The 13,504-nt window shown below is 49.7% G+C and overlaps 6 protein-coding genes across 6 annotated transcripts; 3 read left to right on the top strand and 3 right to left on the bottom strand.

Moving 5' to 3' along the window:
• Window positions 1–692: 692 nt before the first annotated feature.
• N7474_002472 (Zn(II)2Cys6 transcription factor) lies at window positions 693–3,099 on the top strand (the record flags this gene model as incomplete). The annotated part of the gene is made up of 3 exons (XM_057193887.1): window positions 693–999; window positions 1,058–3,031; window positions 3,086–3,099. 3 exons carry the CDS (start codon window positions 693–695, stop codon window positions 3,097–3,099), a joined length of 2,295 nt encoding a protein of 764 aa, XP_057055242.1.
• Window positions 3,100–4,573: 1,474 nt separating this feature from the next.
• N7474_002471 (alkaline-phosphatase-like protein) lies at window positions 4,574–5,062 on the bottom strand (the record flags this gene model as incomplete). The annotated part of the gene is made up of 1 exon (XM_057193886.1): window positions 4,574–5,062. One exon carries the CDS (start codon window positions 5,060–5,062, stop codon window positions 4,574–4,576), a length of 489 nt encoding a protein of 162 aa, XP_057055241.1.
• Window positions 5,063–5,547: 485 nt separating this feature from the next.
• Window positions 5,548–7,067, bottom strand: N7474_002470 (uncharacterized protein; the record flags this gene model as incomplete). The annotated part of the gene is made up of 2 exons (XM_057193885.1): window positions 5,548–6,189; window positions 6,243–7,067. The coding sequence occupies 2 exons, from the start codon at window positions 7,065–7,067 to the stop codon at window positions 5,548–5,550; spliced, it is 1,467 nt and encodes a 488-aa protein (XP_057055240.1).
• A 1,764-nt stretch (window positions 7,068–8,831) lies between these two features.
• N7474_002469 (uncharacterized protein) lies at window positions 8,832–10,016 on the top strand (the record flags this gene model as incomplete). Its single annotated transcript, XM_057193884.1, has 1 exon — window positions 8,832–10,016. One exon carries the CDS (start codon window positions 8,832–8,834, stop codon window positions 10,014–10,016), a length of 1,185 nt encoding a protein of 394 aa, XP_057055239.1.
• A 393-nt stretch (window positions 10,017–10,409) lies between these two features.
• Window positions 10,410–11,618, bottom strand: N7474_002468 (alpha/beta hydrolase; the record flags this gene model as incomplete). Its single annotated transcript, XM_057193883.1, has 1 exon — window positions 10,410–11,618. One exon carries the CDS (start codon window positions 11,616–11,618, stop codon window positions 10,410–10,412), a length of 1,209 nt encoding a protein of 402 aa, XP_057055238.1.
• Window positions 11,619–12,803: 1,185 nt separating this feature from the next.
• Window positions 12,804–13,269, top strand: N7474_002467 (cupin domain-containing protein; the record flags this gene model as incomplete). The annotated part of the gene is made up of 3 exons (XM_057193882.1): window positions 12,804–12,901; window positions 12,952–13,183; window positions 13,240–13,269. 3 exons carry the CDS (start codon window positions 12,804–12,806, stop codon window positions 13,267–13,269), a joined length of 360 nt encoding a protein of 119 aa, XP_057055237.1.
• Window positions 13,270–13,504: the final 235 nt, after the last annotated feature.

Here is a 13,504-nt window from a genome sequence, read left to right as displayed (position 1 = left end):
ATATCTGGGCATTAGAATTGAAAGTATGCAATTTCATCATCATTCATCGATCATAGTTTATTTGATTGGTTTTACGGGGTCGGCAACCACGGTCTCACGGATCTGGGGATATTTATAGCCACTATCCATGGATGGTGGTTGCGAAGAGGAAAGTAAGCAACTGCTATAATTAATATTTGACTACCAATCGTGGACGGATATTAGTATCGTTCGGCATTTTCTCCGTTAGGGAGGAAGGCAAACAAGTTGTTGTGCTGACACTGACCGTTCTAGGCTCGTCACCCATGCAGAATGCGGAGAATGGGATCCACAGCCGACACGAACGGGGCGGCTACCGGATCATGATCTTGGGCCTTAGTGCGCCCCAGAGCCTGATGGGATCTAGATGTGGCAAACATCAAACACCGGAGGATACCGTATTATGTCAATCCGGGTCAATCATACCATCGTGACCCAGCTATAGAAATTCATGCCCATTATCTTACCACACCCAGAGACCCAAAGAATAGCGTTCACTCCCCTCACCCTAGCCCCCGCATGGCTTATCTTGTCTGGCCGGCCGGAAGGTGCGTCTTCGTCATTCGCCCACCTTATCTTTTCCCTTCCTTGTCTTCTTCTTTCTTCCCTTCTTCTTCCCATCATCATTTTGCTTCCTGCCTCCGGGCTTTCTGAATGGGCTCGATCCTCTTGGTATGGACTACATCAAAATCCCGTCGCCGTCCACCATCCTAGACTCGCCCAAGACCCTGTCGGCCTCTGTCCGAAAACCGGTCTCTCGCTCGTCGGTCGCCCCCGCCACCATCCAGCGGCCCAAGCAGACCAAGAGCCGGAATGGCTGTAGCACCTGCAAAGCAAAGCGACTGAAGTGCGACGAGTCCAAGCCGTCCTGTCAACAGTGCGAGCGACGCAAAGTGCCTTGCGGTGGCTATAAGAAGGACTTCAAATGGAGGCCCTTCGAAGAGACCAACTTGGCCCCTGTGTCCGCCAAGTCCAAAAAGGGTAAGTCATGAGGGTCCCATGACCCTTCCGCATTAGTTAGTCTGACCTTCCAACACAGCATCGGCTCCCTTCACCGCTGCGTCCACCACCACCGTTCCCTCGGTGCTGGCCAAGTCGGCGCCGTCTCCTAATAAAAATATCCCGACGCCTCCTACCCCGGATCAGTCGGCGTCGCCGGTTCGTGCTCACGCTAATATATGGAATGCTTCACCCCCGGAATCGCCCGTGCAAAATTCCCCGATCAGCATCAAGAGCTTTCTCTCCACGGAGAGCCACTCTCTGGATGAGTTTCCTGATAACTCGTCGTCGACCGGAGCAGGCGTTGTTCCAAACGTGACCCTGCCTGCCGAGTCTGATCCTGCCAACTTTCTTTCTTTTCTTGAGCCCTTTCACCAGTCGCTGTCGGGGTATGGTGCCCTGGGCCCGGTACCCTTTGGGCCAGCCGAATTCCATGATGAGCCTTCAGCCTTCACCTTCTCGGAGCTGTTGGAGGATGAGAATGAGGACATCGAGGATATTATCCGGCAGTCGGACCCCGATGTCGGCCCATGGAACTTTGCTCTTTCTGAGCAGGGAACCCTGCCGTTTGATATGCTCGGTATTCCTACCGGGCCGTCCCTGTCCCCAACCAGTCAGGAGATGATGGTTCTCCGTTATGACAAGCTTACCTGCGGCATCCTTTCTGTCAAAGACGGAATCACGGAAAACCCATGGCGCACGTTGGTCTGGCCTCTTGCCAAGGATACCCCGGCCCTGTATCATGCCATCTTCGCCCTCACTGCCTTTCACTCCTCCAAGGAAAGCCCGTCTCTCCGAGTCCATGGTGTGGCACACATGCGGCAGAGCATCACCAGTCTGATGCAGGAAATCCAGGATATGCGAGCAGATGCTGCTCTAGCCACTAGCCTGGCACTAGCATTTGCAGATACATGGGATCAACACACGCGCACCTGCATCCAGCATCTGCGCGGCGCGAAGGCGCTGGTTACCCGGGTGTTAAACGAAGGGCTGCGGAGCAATGCGCGTGGCGACGAACTGGACCGAGTGCGTTTCCTGTACAATACGTGGTCGTACATGGATGTAATTGCACGACTGACCTCCGTGGACGACTGCGGGACTCCGGATTTCGACCTCTCCATCTTCCACCTTCCCAAAGATGCCGTGCACGAGATTGACCCGTTAATGGGCTGCGCTGCGACGCTGTACCCACTGATGAGCCGCGTCGCAGAGCTCATTCAGCGCGTGCGTAAGAGTTTATCCAACACGGTCTCTCTCGTTGCGCAGGCAATGGAACTTAAATCCCTCCTCGAGCAGTGGGAGCCGCCTCGCTGGTTTGAACCACCCGAGGATCCCACTTCCGAGGTCCAGCACAGTGTCCAGCTGGCGCATGCCTACCGCTGGGCCACCTTACTGTATCTGCACCAGGCAGTACCCGAGATGCCATCGGAGCCTACGGATGAACTGGCCAAGCGTGTGCTGATCTTGCTGGCCACCGTCCCATATACCTCGCGCACAACGATCATCCAAATGTTCCCCCTGCTTGCCGCCGGCAGTGAAGTGGACATGGAAGATGATCGCAAATGGGTGCTGGACCGCTGGACGACAATCCAATCCCGACTCATGCTCGGTGGCGTGGATCGATGCCTGGAGGTTTTGCGAGAAGTCTGGAAGCGACGCGATGCCACCAAGGCCGACAAGCAGCAGCAGCAACAGCAACAGCAACAGCAGCAACAGCAGCAGCAAAATACGGGCAAACATAGCCGGGCTAGTTCCTTCTCAAACGCTGATAGGAACAATGCCAAAGCAGCTGCGCGGGGCTTTGATAATGGATCCCGTCGATTCAGCGGTTTATACGATAACCCGACTAGTCCTCGGAAAGGACCTGTCGAGGCGAGTTTCTCGACGCCGTCAGCCAGGGCGGGGATATCTCGTCGTAGTATGGCGATTGCGCCATTGCAGAATATCGAGTTCGAACGAACGGTTCGAGGGAGATTGCACTGGGTCAATATTATGGCAGAATGGGGCTGGGAGGGTAAGTAGTCTCTCTCTTCTTCGGTAGTACGACCCAACTAACTTTGTAAAATAGTATTCGTCGGCTAGAGCAGCCTTCGGATTACATTACTGCTTCTCTGGAGCAGTTTGGAGCAATCGACGGAACTTTATGTTCTGGCGCTCTCTACTAATATTTACGATTTACGACGCAGCTTGAGTTTCATCCATCCCCCTTGATCCTTCCCTCCTTTCGTGTTGATTATGTTTATGTTGTTCTTGTTTTACCACTTTCTTCCCCAAGTCCATTCAGCTGTCTTGAATCCTTCTTTGTTTTCAAATTGTATGTTGGGGCCTGTGTAATTTCAACAGGCCCCGCCAGCGAGCAAGCAGCAAGGCGTTTCAAGACTTCGATTCTTGATTTTTGATGACGACTGTCTTTTTTCCCTTGTTTTCTTTCTCCTCCTCCGGACTATCAACCCGAGGACGGACCCTGTGATCTTTTTCTTCTCTTTCCTTATCTGATTTTGATCTTTCTTGTCATTGCAAGAACTGTGTATGATGTAGGTACTAATGTCTCTCAGCGTTCCACTGATCTCTCTGATCTTGTGCCTTGATCCTTACCAAACATGTCGCCAATTACCGTACCAGTCACCCATTACCAAGGCAGTCACCAAACCCAGAGCCATTCCAATACAATCAATAATGACTCACGCATGCCCAATGCCCCAAGCCCGGAGCCCGCTACACCCGTATATACAGGTCCAGGTCCGACCGAGCCGCTGAGCAACACAACCCTAAAACGCTCCAACCCGCGAGAACACCAGAGCCTGCCTGACACAATGAATCGAAACTGCTCACTCCACAACCGATGCTCCTGGGCCCGCTTATCCTACCACGACTCCCACGCAACCCTTCTTAGTCTCAATCGACTCGGTACAATCACCTCCTCCCCCGTGCTGCCGTCAATACTGGGGATCTATATCTGTCGTCAACGATCAATCCCGAAGCGAGCAGTAAAAGTCGTCTTATCTCTGCACTCAGCCAGCGGTGGGGATATATTGAGGATAGCGCCCCGTCCAGCTCTCTAGGCTAATATTTAGTGTATTTGCTCTCGCCGTGCGTGCCGCATTGAATATGGCTATTCGATTCACCGACGTGGATGGGGCATGTTCGATCACTAGTGTGTTGGAACATGGCATCTACGCCATACACGCTCTCCTCCGGTTTACATCCTATCGAACCATTTTGAAGTGAATCACCCAAATACAGGTAGGCACCCAAACACAGGCAGGAACTGAGATACGTTAACGCTACTATGCCATTCCGTGACGATCGACGATTGATAAACCCTCGGTCAGTGCCGTCGTACATCGAATTGAAGCGGTGCGCGCGGTGAAGGGCTGGTATGCGAAATAATGGTCCATGGAACTGAACCGGCGTGGTATTTATATACTCAGGTAGTCCAAATAGAAGAAGACCTTATACAATCGTATCCTGTACTTGCATATGTTTGTTTGACATGGTCAGCCCTGGATAGTTATACGACCTATCTCAATCACTATTGCAAAGATAGACCATATCATTATGTAAAACCTTCTATAATCCTTGTCATAACGCTCCGACTGGTCTCAAACTTCATCCAATTAACAGGATTCTCCATCTCGTCGGGGAGCTGCGCCATCAAGCTGGCAAACTCTGGCTTGAAGCCTACCACTCCAGTCTCGCGGGCATAATCGTGCCAATGCGCCAGGAGTTCCTCCAACTTATCATTACGCTCTTCTTTCAAGTCGTGCACTTCACCGGGGTCTTCAAGCACATTGTAGAGCTTCCACGCTTCTGGTCCAAATGGCTTGTTAACGAAATTCAGCTTCCACGGGCCTTTCCGCAATGCCGCCTGTCGGGCTGATAAAAAAACCGAAGACGATCGCATACACGCTATAGCGGTATTGATGGCGCCGACGAGAATTGGATTCGGGTTGTTGAAATAGTCGACCCAAGTGGGCAGCACGTGGATGGAAGAGAAGACGGTGCCATCATATCCAAATTCAACCATGCAGCAACTGGCGACCATGGCGTTGCAGTATTTATTGGCTGGTCCCTGGCTGGTCCCCGCAAATCAGAAATGACTCCACGCGGGGAATCTCGATCACTACGCAGGTAGATGCTAGACCGGATTTGTCCCATTAGGACTAAGTGACGAGTGGACTGGCAGAACAACTGTATGTGGCAATCGATGATTGAACTACGAACAAAAACAGTTGGACAAAAGTCATCCAACTTGCCAAAGTTTCAATGTCTTTCTATTTCTGTAACAATCGCCAGCGGCACATTAGAAGTTTCGATGAAATTCACTTCGAATATTTGTCTACTTGAAGAATCAGCAGTTCAATTCGACACATCTACTCTCGACATGGATAAATCTTGAGTATCCATGAATCATACCGTCGAAGTCATCTCACGACTTGGCAACGCGCCCGGTATACCGAAATCTTCTGCACTTAGGGTCACAAGCCAAGACAAAACGTAGCGATGCATGTCACCACATCACAGCACATATCAATCAACAGCAACTGCCCTAGTTGCTTGGGTCACATTGCACAAAAAAAGCCTGGCCTTCTCGAATCCCATGAAGGAGCAACCTTCATTTTCAAGGTGGCTGAATAAAGCAAACAGGTTCATAAATTCATTTCGGCAATGTCGATTTGGGCATCGGTAAAGCTTCTCCTGGCATTTTTCGACTAGTGCATTTGTAACAACCCCTTGTATGTCACGCTGATGCATAAGAGTGCGAAGAGTGGTGCTATTGACTGCTGCGTTGCCGAAGCAAAAGCCCAGCTCCAGATGATAGATGAAAGCACTGGCCTTTTCATAAATGCATTCGCAGAAAGGGCATGTAAGGTCCGGCGGAGAACCAGTGCCTGCCGCGGATCCAGCAACATCCTCATCAATGTTTGCGTTGCCCCGAGGTGGGGCTTGGCGAGGTGCTTTGTCGCGAATAGATGCGCTATCGTCTGTACCAAGAGTGTTCACACATTCTTGATCATCCATATTTTCGGAGCGCAGGTTGGGGGATGGCTCACGAGACACTTTTGCCTGCTCCTCGTTGATTCTTTTATCACATTTACCATGGACTTTGGTATGTACCTCGGCCTTGCCCTGGCAAACCCGGCCCACCTGAATGCCCGACTCGTCATTCTGCTGGGGAGAGCGTCAGGATATCATGTAATGAGCTGAAACAAAGGAAAACTAACTGCTTTGTCGTTCTGCACGCCGTGGCCAGAACTCTTCATGTGGCTTTTCGCAGAATCTTCAGAGTAGAAGGAACGGTCGCACGTCTCGCACTGGACTTTTGGGCCCCAGTGGCCCGCGACAGCCATGTGTTGAAGTACTGCCTCCTGGGATGCATAACATCGGTCACACGCCTCACATTTAAATTCAGGAGAGGGCCAGTGCTCAAGTGCGTCCATGTGCTCATTGGCAAGTCGCTCAGATCCGAACTTCTTATTGCAAGTCTCACACCCGTATTTTAGAGCCCAATGGTCCATGGCGTCCATGTGGCTTTCCACTGAGACCTGAGAGAAGAAAAATCGGGAACACGTCTCGCATTTGAACTTAGGTGCGCAGTGTCCGAGTTTGCTCATGTGCTTGTCGGCAGCCTGCTGAGACCCGAACCTCGAATCGCACTGCTCGCACTTATAGCTCACGGGGCAATGTCCGACAGCGCTCATGTGCTGGTCAGCAGCTTGCTGAGATACGAAATGCTGATTGCAGGTCCCGCACGCATAATTCGGAGCCCGGTGTTTCAGTGAGCTCATGTGCTGGGCAGCAGCTTGCTGAGACACGAATCGCTGATTGCAGATCTGGCAGGCATGTTTCGGGACCGGGTGTTTCGGTGAGCTCATGTGCTGGGTAGCAGCTTGCTGAGACACGAAATGCTGATTGCAGGTTTCGCAAGCAGATTTCGGAGCCCAGTGCCCTAAGGTATCCATATGGTGGTTGGCGGCTTCCTGAGATACGAACCTCGTATCGCATCTCTCGCACTTGGTTTTCAGAGGCCAGTGGTCCACGGCATCCATGTGTAGTAACACTGCCTCTGGCGAGCCGAAGTGTCGATGGCATGTGAAGCATGCAACGGTTATGTTGCTCATCTTGCAAGGCAAAGCGAAGAGATACGACTAGTTGCAGGAAACGGAGAGGGGTCGGTACTAAATCGAATGTGCGTGACGGGATAAGGAGAAAGAAAGAACATGTAGAGCAGCCCTCAAGCTGGCGAGGAAGAGAGTTTTTGGACCGAGAGGAGCTCATGGAACGAATGTCCGGCTTTGAAGGACGGAGATCAATGAAGTTGAGGTAAAAACGGGATGGTAGGAGAGAGGGGAGAGAGAGAATAAACGAGAACGGAGCGATCAAGCGAGGAAGAATTGAGAGAGGAAGTAACAAACCGATATACAAATAGCCTCTTTCTGCCTGTTCCGTCCGCATTCAATACTGTCTCTTGTCCGTCGAGTCAGTAGGCAAAACATGAGCAGGAAAAAGCTGATTCATAATAGATGCGAAGGCAGCCAGTCTACATCCAGGATTCACAGAGCGAGGCACACTGAACTACTGCAGGAATTGATAAAGGACACGTAGGTGAAAGCGACACCTGCCGACGCAGCAGTTAACCTCGTTCCTTCCTAATTCGGCTGTGTATAGATCAACACTGCTCATGTAACATGCAATTATAAAAAAACAAGCTACTGGATCGCTTCACAGAACAAAACATCCTGCTATTCTCGCATGTTCCAAATAGACGAACAAAAGAAATCGAGAAAATAAAAAAACCCATATTCAATCAACTATACTATACTCCGCCCGTGCACGGCTTTAACAGACTTCTTCTTTCTCCTTACTTGCGGCATCATCCCCGTCCGAGACTTGAGCAGGTTCTGTAGTTCAAGTATAGTCAAATAAGCATAGTGTATGCTTCCATTTCCTTCAACCTAATTCAATATCAAAGTGGGCGCTGGCCGAGACACTCCCGGCACTTGAATTCTGTCATCATGAGCCCCGTCGGTCCTTACTACCTCCTATTCTGTATCTTCGCCTATATAGGTATTGCTTTCATCTATTATTGGACTTTAGAACGATGGGTAGTAGCTATTGTCGTACTGTCTGACATTTCGTTAGCAGTGAACGCGGTGGGGGCTAAATGATCACAATAATATTTGAAACAAGCCGCACATGCACAATGCCTAGAACAGAACGAACATGCCCACCAAAATAAGGAGAAGCGTCTAGGAGTGGAGATCGCCTCCATACGAACGCAGAGTCGCCCCACGCGGGAGCAGCAGGCTAGCGCGAGCAACAGAGCGCCAATGCAAGATAACGCCAACCCAGAATGAGCGCCAACGCCGGAGCGGCTATGTGTCTCATTTTATTTGCCCACCGAAGATCTAAACATCATTCCGAAACCACGCTATTTTGCCACAAACACCATAATTTCCCGTTTCTCAATATCTACAGCGTATGTCACGCCTGTTCTACACTATGTGTGTTCATTAATATCGCGGCGACAAAAACTCCTCTTAATTTTCTATCGACAGCGGACCATCGAGTTTCGAGAACAACAGATATACGAATCAAGCTTTTTATCTATCGATTGGAACTCCTTAATGAACGCTACAACCTGCTTAAACGGCATTACCAGTCCATTGCCCGGGCCAGGAGCGCTAGTTGGGTGGGTTTCGGAGAACTCGGGACGTGGCACATTGAGTTTGATTTCAACATGCTTAACTACAATCTTCTTGTGTACATGGGTGGTGATACATCCCCGAGTCTACAAGTTCCAACTATACGCCATGCTGCATAAGCTTGCACTCTTGTTTAAAACTGTCCTCGCGCCAGAGCTTATAGCAGTGGAAGGATTCCAAGAATGGGCTCAATGCCGAAGGATGGAAACAGACTGCGTTGAACTTACCAATGGGCAATTTGGGCTCATCCATGCGTTCTATATCAGCATGCTCGCTCTGAGATACCGGACACCAAAAGGCGACAGGGTTATATGGCCAAACCAATATACTTGGCTGCTCCGACAACGCCTCATTATCTGGGAAGACCACGCAAGCTGGGGTCTTTCCTTGGAGAATATACGTGATAAAAGCAAAGCAGACAACGCTGCAAAGTTTATAGCTTTCATCCAGGTATTTTGGTTTGTTGCCCAATGTATACTGCGCGCAGCCTATTATCTTCCACTGTCTCAACTTGAGGCAATGACTCTCGGTTATATTCCAATGTTTGTGGTTACGTATTTCTTCTGGTGGGACAAACCCAAGGATATTCGCTCGCCCTCGATTGTTGAGCTTCCAGATATGAGTGAGGAGCAGAGGCATGCGTTTGAATTGATGGCCGTCAGCAACAAATTTGACAATGAGGGCATGAGGGATCAAGTGACCTTATGGAATATATGGTATCTCACACCACGTGTGTTTGAGAAAGAAGAAGAGGAAAAAGCAATACGGGATGCCCAGTCAGAGGGTGCACAACGGGCTGCAAAAATGGTCGCAGAAATTCGAGAAAAGAACCAATCCCAAGGAATCCCGCAGGAAACGACAATCTTTGAGGACGACATACAAAGATTCGAAGGCCCTCAATTCGAAATTCGAAAGGAGGTAGTTCTAGCTCAGTGGGATCCGCGCCTATACAAGTCAAAACTTTGGCCATTGACTTGCCTTTTCGGGAGTTCCTTTGGGGCACTTCACCTCGCATGCTGGAATACTGTTTTCCCGACGCTTGCTGAAATGTGGCTATGGCGTGTTTCAGCATTGGTTTCCATTCTCTCGATGCTAGTCTTCATGCATTTTGAGAAGGTTGTTTTTCGCTGGGGTGGTCCTTTGACTATTATCAGTATCGCGTCTCCGGGTTTGTACATGCTCAGCCGCGTTTTCATGATGGGAGAGGTCTTTACAGCTCTGAGAGCCGAAGACCCAACTATATATTGTACTTATCAGGTCTCGACCTATTTGGCAGATCTTTTGTCAAGTTGAACATCATTCATTACATATCTGTATTGGAGCGTTACTTGGGAGGACGAGGACATACCAGGGACACTGATTGTTGGTTGATTCATACCACATACCTTGCCCTTGTTTCTGATGTATTCGGTTTTCCAGTAGATTTTGAACATCTCTCGCTATGTATGTGAATGAACCTCGAAATACCATCTCACTATACAAAAGCAAACAATCCACAAAACTGTCATGGGTCATTCGTCCACCGTGAAAACCCTCCAAAAGCGCGCGCCATATTTGAAGTATAAATGCCAACATAAGAACTGCAGCCTAACGCGAACTAATGCATCCGCTTCGCACACAAAAATTCTCAAGGATCGGGAGCGCGGGAGCTTGATCCCCGGCACCCTATCACCTCGCACGTGTAATCTAATTCAACGTAAACGACGCATTCGCCGCTTCAAAAGAGCGCATAACAGCCATGGTGATAACTGGATATCCCATGATAACATCATGCAAGCCAGTTTTGAGTATTTCTTCTCGAATGACACCATGATCCGTTCGCCATTCCATGGCCGACCCAGCGGCGCCTAGATCTGTCTTCAAGTCTAATTTCTTTTGTTCGAGTTCTTCGTAGCTTATTCCTGTATTGATCGAAGCATTGACTGCATGCCAGAACAAGAGTTGAGTGTGATGCCATGGAATATCCCAATCATCCTCGGCATGAATGATCGTCAGGCGATACTTTTCGCTGTTGAGTTCGTTGGATCGGATGTATGCTGCGATATTGTCTTTGCTTGACCATTTATCTCGTATAAAGCGTTGGAGATGTTTAAAAATAAACGGGAACCGGGCGAGCGGTGATATGATCGGGATGGTACCTGCCACGCGATAGGTAGAGACTAGTGTCGCCACGTCAACAAATGGTGCAACAAGAACAGTGCCTGCAAAGACGACGGGTGGGTCTTGCAAGGCAAGCTGTTTGGACACAGCGATGTTGACTGCGGTGCCCATGGATTGAGCAAAAAGAACAATCCGAGACGCAGGAATGCCCGCGACCTTCATGGCCCAGTCTATAACAGCAAGGGCATCAAGGATGAGTCCAGGCTCTGATGGCGAGCCGGTACTTCGACCAAATCCCCGGTAATCAAAAGTCAGGACATGGATTTTGGCCGGGTCTCCAGCAGACAGCGCACGGTAGTTGGGAACTCTGTATCCTGAAGCGACGGTCCCCCCCGCGCCATGCAGATGAATGACCAAGCGGGCGTCGGGATCATCGCGCAAAAGCCGGAACGAGAGGCGAGATGATATATCAGAAACAGAACCTTCTGATTCCTCAACTAGAGACTGTTCGTGCTTGCGATACAGCTCAACGGGAAGAATGTGCCAAGCATACAACCGTTCGCCGTCAGAGGTCTTGATCGAGAAAGGGGTGACTTGATTCCTCAGGAAGCCGAAGGTTTCGGGGACATCGAGGTCCTTGAACCACGTCATCTGAATTGCATGTAGGTAGACAACATGGGACTGAAAGGTCGATGTTGTGAGTAACCCCAGAAGCGTCGCGTATAACCCGACCACAACTGCTAATGAGACGGAAAGCCATTCGAATACGGAACCAGCAATTTCCCCGCCTGCCATGGTGGACAGGTCTCTGTGAGGCAGGGACAGCACTGGTTATGGCGCCAGTGTAAAACAGATGGAGGGGATGTCGAAACGCACTGCTTGAATAAAATCACGCGGCTGAAGCACGCTAGGCGGGGATCTGTAAATTATGTAAGGTCTGGTTACTACCATTTTGCCGCCAGCTAAACGGCCCCCTGCATTCAATCGTATTTATGTAGGACAGGTTGTGAAGGATTTGCCCAATCACTCCGGGCGCCTAAATTCCGTCACATCTCTAACCGCCGACGTGTTAAACTAGGCATGTGGCGCCGACCGTAGCAGGTATTCTCAGAGATGTAGATACCCATCCGTATGGACAGGTGTGGTCCCAGCGGCTCGACCTTGGGGAGACCATGGGTAGTCATTTTGAAACAATAGGTCTTGGGTTGAGTTGCCAAAATCAACTGGATATTCAATTAAATTTGCATGCGGACTTCATAATTTTATTTTATGATCAGGTTTTGATGTAAGCTGGACCACGAGAAATATATATTCAACCAGATCGTTCTCGAACTTCGTGAACAGTTAGCAAAACGCCATATCAAGAAAACTTCCATATATAATTGAACACAATGCTTTGTTGCTAGGGTTCAGGGGAAATTCTCTAGTGCTATTTGCAGAGTCGTGTACCCGTCATATGTAGATGTCAGCGGGACAGACTAACCGCTTCTGGCAAAAAGATCCTCCTAAGCATCCGAGTCCTGTCACTACTAGGCATTTCACTCCTGAGAAATGCAGCATTCATACCATTCCCGCGGTCTTTCTTGCATAAAATCTCAGATGATGATATGCTGCAGAAGCTGGGAGTCACGTACAGTGGATTGAACCTCCACTGAACGGTTGATGACATCCCGCATTTATAGATCTTCATCCCCAAGCTTTAACCTTCCCCTCACCCCTCATGACAATCGCTTTTCTCTATCGACATGAAGGTCAGACCCCGCTTACTTACTGCTGGCCTGCCTAGTTGGGAGATCGGATCCGACTAGTTGCTGCGGCGAGGATATCATTGCCCTCAGTGACCCGAGAGAGAAGGCATTGAGAGAATCTCCTCATCCGGGAATATTGTCGGTTGATTATGATCCGACACATATAAGGACGAGTTGCCCAAGTGATTCTTCACTGTTGATCAACTACCATATACCATACACTCGATACATTATGCCCACCCCGTTCACCTACCACGCCAAGGCGCAGTCCACTTTCAAGCCGCCTCTCATTGCCAACGAGAACGCGTATCTGGGCGATGTCTTCTCCAGGTACTGCTGATAGTTATTTTGTGCATATGTTACTAACACACCCTATGTAGTGACAAGAACAATGCCGACAAGCCCATCTCCTGTGGCTTCTACCGTCTGGAAAAAGGCACTCCGCTCATCTACGAGTACCACTACGACGAGATGAAGATCATCGTCGAAGGCCAGTTCGAGATCTCAGATGAGACCGGCCAAACAGTCACGGCCGGGCCCGGGGATGTGTTTTATTTCCCCAAGGGATCCAAGATCACTTTTACGACGCAGGACTATGGGCTGGCATTCTACGTAAGTTTCCTTGAGTTTTATGCGACATGTTTTTCTGACTTTATTCGCACGTGCAGACTGGACAGCGCGCCGAGGGCCAGGCGTGATGATTCCCATGGATCTGGGTGGGCCAGTCCCGATGGGGCTGTTTGCTTACAGTGGAGCTGAGCTGGATGAACTGTTGCGATGAGATTTGTACCGTGTGCTTATCCTATACAGGTGGGAATATACTACAATTGGATGTGTATAGCTGTTTGAAGCAATTGAAACTAGTTTTATAGTTGCCTGTCATGACAAGAAGAGTCCGCCTACCACGCTAATGATGGCGAATATTTCAAATTC

This window comes from Penicillium riverlandense (assembly GCF_028828495.1).
Source record: "Penicillium riverlandense strain IBT 135883 chromosome Unknown utg000002l_segment0_segment0, whole genome shotgun sequence".
Taxonomy (NCBI): domain Eukaryota; kingdom Fungi; phylum Ascomycota; class Eurotiomycetes; order Eurotiales; family Aspergillaceae; genus Penicillium; species Penicillium riverlandense.
Note: the sequence above shows the minus strand (reverse complement) of the source record. Positions and strands in the feature narration are given on the sequence as shown.